General features: G+C 46.5%; 1 protein-coding gene across 1 annotated transcript in view; it reads right to left on the bottom strand.

Annotated features, from left to right (window-relative positions):
- Positions 1 to 12667, bottom strand: part of fbxl2 (F-box and leucine rich repeat protein 2) — a 111055-nt gene that overhangs the window by 83437 nt on the left and 14951 nt on the right. The window contains exon 3 of the mRNA XM_033019988.1: positions 5044 to 5098. Coding sequence (XP_032875879.1) covers positions 5044 to 5098 — 55 coding nt within the window. The remainder of the gene's footprint in view (positions 1 to 5043; positions 5099 to 12667) is intronic.

The raw sequence follows: 12667 nt of genomic DNA, 5'->3' as shown, positions 1-12667 counted from the left end.
AAATCGCAGAAGATATAATGCATAACAGAAAATGTTGGAAGCAGCAGCAGTGGAGGGAGAAATAAATATTTAGGATAAGGACCTCACCCAAGGTTGGAGGCATTCCAATATCACGTATTATACTGGAAATTCTCTCATTTTGATCTTTTCAATCATCTTTCAAGCATGATATGTGTCAACATGCATATGGATTGTAGAACAGCTCCCTTTGGAGTAGCACCAGAGACCACGTTTGATCCTGACTACGGGTGCTGTCTGTATGGAGTTTGTACATTCTCCCTGTGACCACATGGGTTTTCTCCAGGGTGCTCCAGTTCCCTCACACATTACAAAAACATGCAGGTTTGTAGGTTAATTGGCTTTTGTAAATTGTCCCCAGTGTGTAGGATGCAAAATTGGGATAAGGTAGAACTCGTGTATATGTGATCGTGGTCGGCGCGGTGGGCCAAAAGGCCAGTTTCCGTGCTGTATCTCTAAACCAAACTTCTTATGATTCAAATATTATTTTTGAATTCCTCCATCGGAGTTCAAATTCCAATGTCTTGGTGTTATCATGTTCCCAGGTAATGTGCGTTATGGTGGTAGTGCATTCCAGGAATGGTACTTCCAGAAGATCAAAGCAAAAATGACCTGCAGTTCCTTCTTGAACATACAATAAATCTATCTTTCTCAACCACAAATTTTTTTTTCAAAACTCTAAATTCCAGCACCTGGGCACAAGTGAAATTTTCAATATCACGATCCATGTGCCAAAGGGTAAACAGTAGAAAATCAAATTGCTGTCCTTAAATAAATGTACTTTCAAATAAAAACTAGCAAAATGGGGCATTGACTTCCTTTTTCTTACAGGCATCAATTCAAAAGGATTATCATCCAACGACAGTGATGTTACCAGCCACGCTGGCTGAGCTATCAGAACAATCAATACAATTTTTGGCTAACATTTTACAAACAGCAAGATTAATGTACCCATTTCAAATTTTAATTGGAAATTATACTGGATTTTGGAAATGTAGAATTTTAAAAACAAAATTACAATCTCTATTATTATAAAACTCTGATCTTGGATGTGGATGTATTTATTTGTCTGTGTGTGAGTCTTGTTTGTTTGTGATTCACATCTCCTCGAAAACACGATGTGCTAACAGTGAAATCTTTACGTATTCCGATAGAGATTTACCTCATGATTTCAAAAATCGCCTCATCTGAAAATTTGATTAATTATTTCTTGAGTTTTTTATTAAAATTGTTCATAAATCTGAGATATGTTTTAAAGCTAACGAGCTGATGACGTCACAATCGCTCTGCTCCTCGCAGCCAGCTGCGCACAGTTTTCAAAGCGCAGCCTGCTGGCCACTGTTTTTGCACACGCTGCGAGTTACGTTACGTTACATCAACCCCCACCCCCCCCCCCCCCCGACTAGCAGTCATTTTGTCACCTCCCGCTCGCACTCAGTCAGCCGCCCCCCCCTTCAGAGGTCCCGCGAAGTCCTGAGGCCCACCGCCCACTCGCCGAGTTCAAGTCCGCCCTCTCCCTCTCTCCCCCTTCCCCCTCCTCTCCCCCCTCCTCATCCCCCACTCCCCCACTCCTTCCCCCTCTCTCTCCACTCTCCCCCCCCTCTTCCCCTCCCTCCCCCCTCAGCTGAACTGGAGTGGGTCGAATATTCTGGGAGGGAGATTTTCTCATGCTACTCGAGAGGGGTTAAATTAGATTGGCAGGAGTGTTGTTCCCAGAGCAGAAAAGAAGCAAGTGGGTTAAACACTGGTGTCAAAATAGAGCAAGATTAGCAGTCAGGGCCAGACAGATGCATGGTATAGACAGAGGAAAGTCAATGGCGTAGACTGTATTTATTTCAAAGGTAGAGGCTTAACAGGTAAAGCGGATGGATTCAGGACGTGAATTGGCTCAGAGACTGAGATGTTTTTGCCAAAACTAAAAACCTGGCTGAGAGAAGGGCAGACTAACAGAGATCTACAGGCGTGATAGAGGTGCAATTAAGAGAGGATGACATAATTACAGTGCTCAGAGAGGATACTCTTGGGGGATTATCTTGACTATTGGGGGTAGAACTTAGAAATATGAAGGGAAGGATCACTTTGATGAGAGTGTATTACAGGCTCCCTCCAGTAGTCAGCATGAATTAGTCAGTTGTGTAAGAAGACTGCAGTTAGCTGTAAAGATAATAGGGTTGTATTAGTGGGAAATTCAACTTCTTTTATATTGACTGGGTCTCTTAGTTTAAAGGTCTTGGGTGGATGGAATTTGTTAAATGAGCCCAAGAAATCTTCCTTAATCAATATACAGAGGGCTAGCATTGGGGTGGGAGATTGCAACCTTCACATGGTCCACCCTGTTTCAACAAATGCAATCAACCTGGTGTGCACAAACAGAAGATCAAACAGAACAAGTTGTCTTACAACTTTAGGCAGTGCACGCCATACGCAAGAAGAAGAAGAAGGGCGAGCATTTATTTCTAGAGGGCCAGCACTTATTTCGAGAGGGCTCGTATAAAAAAACTGGGATGTAATGCTGAGGCTCTATAAGGTGCTGGTCAGGCTGTATTTGGAATATTTTGAGCAATTTTGGGTCCCATATCCGTGGAAAGATATGCTGGCTCTGGAGAGGGTCCAGAGGAGGTTTACAAAAATGATCCAAGGAATGAGTAGGTTAACATGAGCGTTTGCAGCACTGGCCCTGTACTCGCTGAAGTTTATAAGAATGTGGGGGGACCTCATTGAAACGTACAGAATATTGAAAGGCTTGAATAGAGTGGATGTGGAGAGGATGTTTCCACTAGTGGGAGAGTCTCAGACTAGAGGTCATAGCCTCAGAATTAAAAGACATTCTTTTAGGAAGGAGATGAGACGACATTTCTTTAGTCAGAGGGTGGTGAATCTGTGGAATTCTTTGCCACAGAAGGCTGTGGAGGCCAAGTCAGTGAATATATTTAAGGCAGAGAGATAAATTCTGGATTAGTACCAGTGTCAGGTTATGGGGAGAAGGCAGGAGAATGGAGTTAGGTGGGATAGATCAGCCATGATTGAATGGCGGAATAGACTTGATGAGCAAAATGGCCTAATTCTGCTCCTATCACATGATCTTATGAGGGCACAACACTGGACTGCCTCTTAAGGAACGATTTCTGGCAAGTGAGTGGAGTGTCAGAAAAGGAGCACTTTGGGACCAATGACAATAATTGTATTTGTTTTAAAGTTGTTATGAAGAAGAATAGAATTGGCCCACAAGTTCATGTTCTGAATTGCAGCAAGGCCAATTTTAGACTCATTATGTAAGAACTGGCACAAATCAATTGGGAGGAACTATTTGCAGATAAAGGGATGGCTGGCAAGTGGCAGGATTTCAAGTGAGTTAGCAAGAGTACAAGGGCAGCATGTTCCTGTTAAGAGTGAAGAGCTGGTAAGTTCAGGAAATTCTGGTTGACAAAGAGATGTTGAAGCTCTAGTCAGGAGCAGGAGGCATATGTAATTATTAGGCATTTGGAATCAAGAGAATTCCTCCTCGAGTACAAGTGTAGCGGTACACTTGTAAGGTCATGATGCACCTTTGTAGGACGATGGTTTGGCCGCTAGTGGAGTATTGTGCCTAGTTTCAGTCGCCCCATTACAGTATGTGGAGGCTTTGGAAAGAGTGGAGAGGAGGTTTACCAGAATGATGCCTGGATTAGGGGATATTAGCTGCAGGGAGAGGTTGGACAGACTTGGATTGTTTTCTCTGGTACGCCGGAGGTTGTGGGGAGATCTGATAGAAGTATATAAAATTATGAGAGGCATAGATAAGGTAGTCAGAACATATTTCAATGCTCGTAGGCATAGCTTTTAGGTGAGAGGGGCAAAGTTTAAAGGTGATGTGTGGGGCAAGATTTTTTTGTTTACACACAGAGGGTGGTGAGTGCCTGGAATGCTCTGCCAGGGGAGGTGCTTCAAGCTGTTTAGCAGCATTTAAAATACTTTTGGATAGGCACATGGATATGCACGGCATGGAGGGATGTGAGTTATCTGCCGATACGTGTGATAGTCTGGGCATCATGTTTGGCACAGGGCCGAAGAGCCTATTCTTGTGTTGTGCTGTACCATGTTCCAATGTAATCAAGAAGGAAAAAAAGAGGACATGAAATGCAAATAAAGGAAAATCCCCAATGGTTTTGCAGGTTTATTAGGTGGCTAAGAAAATAATAGATGCCCTTGAAAATCAACATGGCCTTCAGCATGTGTTGAGACAATAAATGTATTAGGAATAGTCAGCATGGCTTTGAGCGTGGGAAATTAGGTATCACAAATCTGATGGGAGTTTTTTGAAGAAATTGCCAAGAAGGGCAGGGCTGTGGACGTTGTCTATATGGACTTTAGCAAGGCCTTTGACAAGGTCCCAAATGATAGGTTAGTGTACAAGGTTAGATCACATGCAATCCAGGGTGAGCTAGCCAACTGGATTCAAAATTGGGTTGGAGGAAGTAGACAAAGGTCGTTGTTGAGGGTCGTTTTACCAATTGGATGCCTGTGACGTGCAATGCCACAGGGGTCTGTGCTGGGTCCCATGCTGTTATATACATTAACGATTTGGGTGACACTGCTAGTAAATTTGAAGCCGACTCCAAAATATGTGGTATAGTAGACAGGGAGGAACTATATGTTTACAACAAGATCTAGATTAATTGGGAAGGTGGGCCAAGTAAAGGCAAATCAAATTTAACTATGACAAGTGTGAGGTATTGCACTTTGATATCTCAAACTAGGGCAGGACCTGCACAGTATATGGTACATATCCTGCAGAGCAAAAGGATCTGGAAGTGCAGGTGCATGGCTCCATAAATGTGGTGAGTCAGGTGGACAGTGTTGTGAAGGTGGCCTTATCTTCACAATGTTATAGAGAGTATGGCAAACAAAAGATTAGTCCATTCATGTGACGTTTCAGTTATTTCAATTGCAAGAAACTGTAACTAATGTTTTGGTACTTCAATTTGGCAATATACCCAGCAGTGTTCATAGCATTTAGTTCTGGTGATTAAAGCAAGAATACTGTACCTTGGAAACTTGAGCGCACCGACACAATGTGACAACATCCAAGAAGGAAAATATTCTATAAAAACAAAACCAAAATATAACACAAATTGTAATTGCAAACAGATCCTAACAAAATGCCGTTCTACAATAATGACCATCAAATTTTCAGTATTCATGCTACAAAAAAAATCTTAACTGCTCTTGCACTTTTACTACAAGCTAACCATAAAAGTTATTACCTGTGTAATTACTTTGAATTTTCTGAGGGAGAGAACATGCAACCCCCCTCTGTAATTTCCACAAATGATTGTCCCCTTCCTTGGTCACAGTTAGAGTATTTCTGAGATCTCCTGGCTCAACTTTCTGGCACATCCAAATACAAAAGATTTATAGACCGCATGGATGAACTACAAAAATTGTTCATCCCTGTAAAAAATTGTATCTGGACTTTGAGAAAGCCTTTGATAAGGTCCCACAGGAGATAAGTGGGCAAAATTAGAGCAGGTGGTATTGGAGGTAGGGTATTGACATGGATAGAGAATTGGTTGGCAGACAGGAAATAAAGAGTAGGAATAAACAGGTCCCTGTCACAAAGGCAGGCAGTGGCGAGTGGAGTGCCGCAAGTCTCGGTGCTGGGGCCGCAACTATTTACAATATATATTAACGATTTAGATGATGGGATTAAAAGTAACACTAACAAATTTGCAGATGAAACAAAGGTGGGTGGCAGTGTGAACTGCGAAGAGGATGCTAACAGTTTGCAGGGTGACTTGGACAGGTTGAGTGAGTGGGCAGATGCATGGCAGATGCAGTATCATGTAGATAAATGTGAGGTTTCCCACTTTGGCGACAAGAACAAGGAGGCAGATTATTATCTCAATGGTGTCAGATTAGGGAAAAGGGAAGTGCAACGAGACCTTGGTGTCCTTGTACACCAGTCACCGAATGTAAACATGCAGGTACAGCAGGCAGTGAAGAAAGCTAATGGCATGTTGGCCTTCATAACGAGAGGAATTGAGTACAGGAGTAAAGAGGTCCTTCTGCAATTGTACAGGGCTCTGGTGAGACCACATCTGGGGTATTCTGTGCAGTTTTGGTCTCGTAATTTGAGGAAGGACATTCTTGCTATTGAGGCAGTGCGGCTCAGGTTCGCGAGGTTAATCCCCGGGATGGCGGCACTGTCATATGATAAAAGATTGGAAAGACTGGGCTTGTATTCACTGGAATTTAGAAGGGTGAGAGGGGATCTTATAGAAACATATAAAATTATAAAAGGACTGGACAAGCTAGATGCAGGAAAAATGTTCCCAATGTTGGGGGAGTCCAGAGCCAGGGGCCACATTCTAAGAATAAAGGGGAAGCCATTTAAAACTGTGATGAGAAAAAACTTTTTCACCCAGAGAGTTGTGAATTTGTGGAATTCTCTGCCACAAAAGGCAGTAGAGGCAAATTCACTGGATGAATTTAAAAGAGAGTTAGATAGAGCTCAAGGTGCTAGCGGAATCAAGTGATATGGGGAAAAGGCAGGCACGGGTTACTGATAGTGGATGATCAGCTATGATCACAATGAATGGCGGTGCTGGCTCGAAGGGCCAAATGGCCTTCTCCTGCACCTATTTTCTATGTTTATGTTCTAAATAGTGGCAACAGAATCTTGAGTTATATACAGATTTAATGCAAATAACTTTAAACATTTAAGGTTTATTACATATAACACAAGACAATTTAGTACAAATACGTGTTTACAACACATACTGCTACAACAACATTTGGACAGGTGTTAAAAAGACATTTGGACAGGTACATGGATAGGATAGATTTCGAAGGACATGGACCAAACTTAGGTAGGTGGGATAAGTGTAGATGAGGCATGTTGGTTGGCGTTGGCAAGTTTGGTCAAAGGGACCCTTTCTATGCTGTATGAGTATGACAAATGCACAGATTGGTCACGTTCAGGAATTACAAAGCTTTCCACAATTACTAAACTGTGAATTAAATTAAATTATAGAAAGGCCCAACATTTAAAATTTCAGATCCAATATCTTTTCAGAGACCCTGGAGGGAGCAGAGAGAAAAAAACACTGAATGCCAGATTAAACAAATGTATGGTATGGGAGATTAACTTTGTTCAGAAAGAACAAAAAGATCATTTTAAAAATAAGGTAGAAGAGCAGGATGCCTCTCTGATAAAAAGGGATTTCTGATTTGATATGGAAAGTTCAAGAACATACAGTTTTAGTGTGCATGTATTAATGGTATTTGCTTTCTCTTTAATGCAAAATGTTTGCAAGCTTCCTTACAATAGGACAAGATTTGAAAAACTACTAACCATTTAAGTCCTATTTGTACGTCAACAAGAATGTACACAACTAAGATTCGGTACAATCTATAAATCAAATCCAGCGCAATTAAAGGTAATTCACCCATTTAAAATGGCACAAAACATGATAGCTTCTACCATTTGCAATATTTGGACCAATTACATATGCCGTATTAAATGATTGGTAAAAGGATGCCATTTTTCAAACGGATCATAAATGGCAAATAGATTAATTCACAACTTGCAGAGTGAAGGCTTTGTCCTTAAAATCTTCATGCATTTAAACTCTGCATTTTTCCTTCAACTGTAAGAAAACAGGGGACTCAAACAAGCATGCACAAATATGGATATCCCAAACCTTTTTGAAAATGCTTGCTGCTGATTTCCTCAAAATGTTGAAAAGTCATCTAAAAGTAAATTGTCTGGACAAAGTGCTAAAATATGTTGCTGAAAAAATCGGCAAGTGGGACAGGCCCGTAAGACAACAGATGGAGACAGAAGAAGGTGGCATTATCTAAGTGGACTTAGATACCATGCGGTATTTGAGAAGGTCCCTCATGGTCCAAACGGTTAAGTACATGGTGCATTGGCCAATTTTATCCACAATTGGTTTCGTGAGAGGAGGCAGAGGGCACTGGGGGAAGTTTGCTTTTCTGATTGGAAGTCTGTGATCAGTGGTGTACCATGTTTCGCCAAACACATGCGTTCTGTCCGCCAAGACTTGCTGGATCTCCCGGTTGCTAATCATTTTAACAAAATTAGGCCATTCGGCCCATCATCTACTCCACCATTTAATACTGGCTGATCTACCTCTCCATCCTAATCCCATTCTCCTGCCTTCTCCCCATAACCCCCGACACCCATACTAATCAAGAATCTAACCATCTAGGACTTAAAAATATCAATTGATGGCCTCCACAGCCTTCTGTGACAATGAATTCTACAGATTCACCACCCTTGTCCTACATTGTCTTACTGTCCTACATTGCTAGAGTGAGGGTAGACACGAACTGGAGGAAAAGCACCTCAAATTCCGCTTGGGTAGCTTACAACCCCACGGTATGAACATTGAATTCTCCAATTTCAAGTAATACCCTTCTCCTTTCCTGGCCCCCCTCTATTCCATGGGCAATCCCCCCACCCTCCAACCTGGTGCACACTCATTTGCTCTGTGTCTTCAGTGCTGGAACCTTTGTTGTTTTTAATATATACTAGACCAAGTGCAGACCAGTTGGGTCTGTTCCCCCAACGTGCGGTTGTGGGGGGGGGGAGGCGGCATGCAGCGTCACACACACTAACTATCCCCCCCCCCCCGCACTCACGCTAATTACCCCCCTTGATATTATATTAATATTATTAATTTGCTCCTTTTACCCCATAACCACCCTATCTACTGACACATAGCCCCCAACTTGCAGTCACATCTAGAGGGGGGGGGGGGGGGAGAGAGTGAGGGCAGAGAGAGAAGGGGCAGAGACACAGAGAGAGGGGCAAGAGGGAGAGGGGGTGGCGAGGAGGAGAAGAGGGAGGGTGGGTGAGAGGGGAAGGGTGGGGGTGGAGGGGAGGAGAGAGAGAGGGTGAGAGTGAGGGGGAGAGAGGGGGGGAAGAGGTGAGGGGAGGGGGGGAGGGGGAGAGGTGAGGGGAGGGGGGAGAGGTGAGGGGAGGGGGAGAGGTGAGGGGAGGGGGAGAGGTGAGGGGAGGGGATGAGGTGAGGAGCAGGGAGGGTGGAGGAAGGGGTAGGGGTGTGTGGAGGGGAGGGGGGTTTAGGGGAGGGACGGTGGGGGAGGGGATGGAGGGGAGGAGTGGGAGAAAAAGATGAGGGGAGAAAGAGAGAGGGGGGGGAGAGGAGAGGGGGGGAGAGGAGAGGGGGGGAGAGGAGAGGGGGGGGGGAGAGGAGAGGGGGGAGAGGAGAGGGGGGGAGAGGAGAGGGGGGGAGAGGAGAGGGGGGGAGAGGATGAGGGGGGAGAGGAGAGGGGGGAGAGGAGAGGGGGGGTTGAGGAGAGGGGGGGTTGAGGAGAGGGGGGGTTGAGGAGGAGGGGGGGTTGAGGAGAGGGGGGGTTGAGGAGAGGGGGGGAAAGGAGAGGGGGGAAAGGAGAGGGGGGGAAAGGAGAGGGGGGGAAAGGAGAGGGGGGAAAAGGAGAGGGGGGGAGAGAAGAGGGGGGGGAGAGGAGAGGGGGGGAGAGGAGAGGGGGGGAGAGGAGAGGGGGGTGAGAGGAGAGGGGGGTGAGAGGGGAGGGGGGAGAGAGGGGAGTGAGGGGGTGTGCTGAGAGGGGGGTGAGGTGGGGGTGAGGTGAGGGGAGGAGCAGGGAGGGGGAGGGGGGGTGGAGGGTAGGGGTGTTTGGAGGGGAGGGGGGGTTTAGGGGAGGGACGGTGGGGGAGGGGATGGAGGGGAGAAAAAGAGGGGAGAAGAGAGGGGGGGAGAGTGAGGGCAGAGAGAGAAGGGGCAGAGACACAGAGAGGGGGGCAAGAGGGAGAGGGGATGGCGAGGAGGAGAAGAAGAGGGTGGGTGAGAGGGGAAAGGTGGGGGTGGAGGGGAGGAGAGAGAGAGGGTGAGAGTGAGGGGGAGATAGGGTGGGAGAGGTGAGGGGAGGGGGGGGGGAGAGGGGAGGGGGAGGGGGGAGGGGGGGGGGAGAGGGGAGGGGAGGGGGGAGGTGGGGGGAGCAGGGAGGGTGGAGGGAAGGGGGGTAGGGGTGTGTGGAGGGGGGAGAGGAGAGGGGGAGAGGAGAGGGGGGAGAGTAGAGGAGTAGAGGGGGGGAGAGGAGGGGGGGAGAAGCGAGGGGGGAGAGGAGAGGGGGAGAGGAGAGGGGGGGAGAGGGGAGAGGGGGGAGAGGGGAGAGGGGGGGAGCGTGCTGAGAGGGGGGTGAGGTGAGGGGGAGAGGTGGGGAGCAGGGAGGGGGAGGGGGGGAAGGGGGTAGGGGTGTGTGGAGGGGAGGGGGGGTTTAGGGGAGGGACGGTGGGGAGTGGATGGAGGGGAGGAGGGGGAGAAAAGAGGGAGAAAAAGAGGGGGGAGAGAGGGGGAGTGGAGAGGAAAGGAGAGGGGGGAGAGGAGAGGGGGGGAGAGGAGAGGGGGGAGAGGAGGGGGGGGAGAGGAGGGGAGAGAGGAGAGGAGAGGGGGAGCGAAGAGCGGGGGGGGAGAGGAGAGGGGGGGGAGAAGAGAGGGGGGGGAGAGGAGAGGGGGGGAGAGGAGAGGGGTGGGGGAGAGGAGAGGGGGGTGAGGAGAGGGGGGGAGAGGAGGGGGGGGGGGAAGAGGAGGGGGGGGGGAGGAAGAGGAGAAGGGGGGAGCGAAAGTGCCTTTTTATTTCAACCCAAACCCCCCAAACAACCATTTGCAGGCAGTGCTTTTTTACTTTAACCATATTTTCATTTTCAAACCACATTAAGGGTACTTACTCACAGTTGTGTGGACATGTGTTCAGTGTTATTCACAGCTCAGAGAAACGTGACCCTCTGCCTTCCTCCAGCTTGCAGACTAATTGAGGCACACCACTTCCTGGTTTTATAGTCCATCCCCCCTGCCGCCAGCGGGGGCAGCAGAGAGAATGGGGAATTTTGTAAAATCATTAATATCTCTGTCATTTTACATCGACTGGAAAAATCCTCGGCACACATGCGGCGGAGGGGGGGCTCTGAGCGAGGTGGCCAAAAATGATGGGCGTAGGTGACGGCGTTCTCTCGGAAATCGCAGCACAGATGGCCAAAACCGGTCAAGAACAGACTTTTAGTAAGATAGATAGATAGATAGATAGATAGATAGATAGATAGATAGATAGATAGATAGATAGATAGATAGATAGATAGATAGATAGATAGATAGATAGATAGATAAGATTAACAACATGGATGCAAATGTAGATGGTATGATTACATCCAGGATGCAGATCAGAGGGAAAGGGATGGTTGACTAAGTCTGAAGAATTCTGACCTGAAACATCACCTATTCCTTCTCTCCAGAGATGCTATCTTCCTCTGTTACTCCAGCATTTTGCGTCTATCTTCGGTATAAATCAGCAATTGCAGTTACTTCCAACATAGTTATTTTCGTGTGTTGGGCTGAGTCTATGTGCCTACGATGTTGCTACAAGTGAGATTTTCATTGTAGAATCAAGAAACTGCCGATGCTGGTTTATCAAGGAAATACATAAAATGCTGGAGTAACTCAGTAGGTCAGGCAGCATCCCCAGAGAACATGAACAGGTGACGTTTTAAGTCAGAAACTTTCTTCATGCTGAAGAGATTTTCAGTGTACTTGTACTTTGTGCAATTGATAATAAACTTGACTTAAAATCACTATCTGAAATGTCTCCACTTAAAGCACAAGTAAAGGACATCTACATTATAAAAAGTCAGGATGATACAAATACATCGATAGATGCTCCTGAACACATCATCAGTGATGTAACCTGGGGTCATTGGGTGTTTTGGGTCTTTCAACATCAGACACCCTGACCCAGGCGACCCAGCCGTGGTTGATCAGACCACGACTTGTGTTCAGGTGGCATTCGCTCCTCCCCATGGACCTCCTCTCCTGATCCAGAGCCATCTCGAAGGCCTTCTCCGCTGCCTCTGTGGTGTTCTTGATGGCCCTTCTCCTCGCCACTCCGTTGATGCCCAGTGCACTCAAGGCTTTGTAGAGCGATTGCCCTGCAAAACCTCTGCGGCCAACCTCGATGGGCATACACCTTGCCTTCCAGCCCTGCTTGCGGCAGTCTATGACCAGCTCTTCATACTTGGCCAACTTCCTCTCGTGGGCCTCCTCCAGACGGTCCTCCCACGGCACTGTCAGTTCCAACAAGACGATGTTTTTGGTCGCCTCTGAGACCAGGAGGATATCTGGCCTCAGGGTGGTCGTGGCAATGTGCTGTGGGAACTTCAGCTGTTTCACCAGGTCTACAGAAAGCTGCCAGTCCTGCGCAGTCGCCAGGATTCCTGACGGATTCCTGGCTGCTGTGGTTCTTGGCAGCTGCACTCCGGCCTTCACGAAGGTGATCATCTGGAGCCTATTGTTGACAATTCCAATAAAACTCCAATTTAATTAGCCTCTTTTAACCCACGTTACAAACAAATTGGATAACATCCAAATTTGAAAGCCTCATATGTTATAGAGAACACTTTAAGGTTGGAGTAGTACCACTGACCTGAAATTGAATTTCCCACTTTCAATCATCCTATAATCCATTAGTTCAAAGTAGCCATCTTTTAGAATGAGAAACAATACATACTTGGCAGCATTCTGTACTTCATAAGAAAAATAATTCAACTTCATTTTATTTGGATTGAATGACTTACTACTTCTAATAGAATCATTCCAATTGACCAAACTACATG

This window comes from Amblyraja radiata, chromosome 4 (assembly GCF_010909765.2).
Source record: "Amblyraja radiata isolate CabotCenter1 chromosome 4, sAmbRad1.1.pri, whole genome shotgun sequence".
Classification (NCBI taxonomy): Eukaryota; Metazoa; Chordata; class Chondrichthyes; order Rajiformes; family Rajidae; genus Amblyraja; species Amblyraja radiata.
Note: the sequence above shows the minus strand (reverse complement) of the source record. Positions and strands in the feature narration are given on the sequence as shown.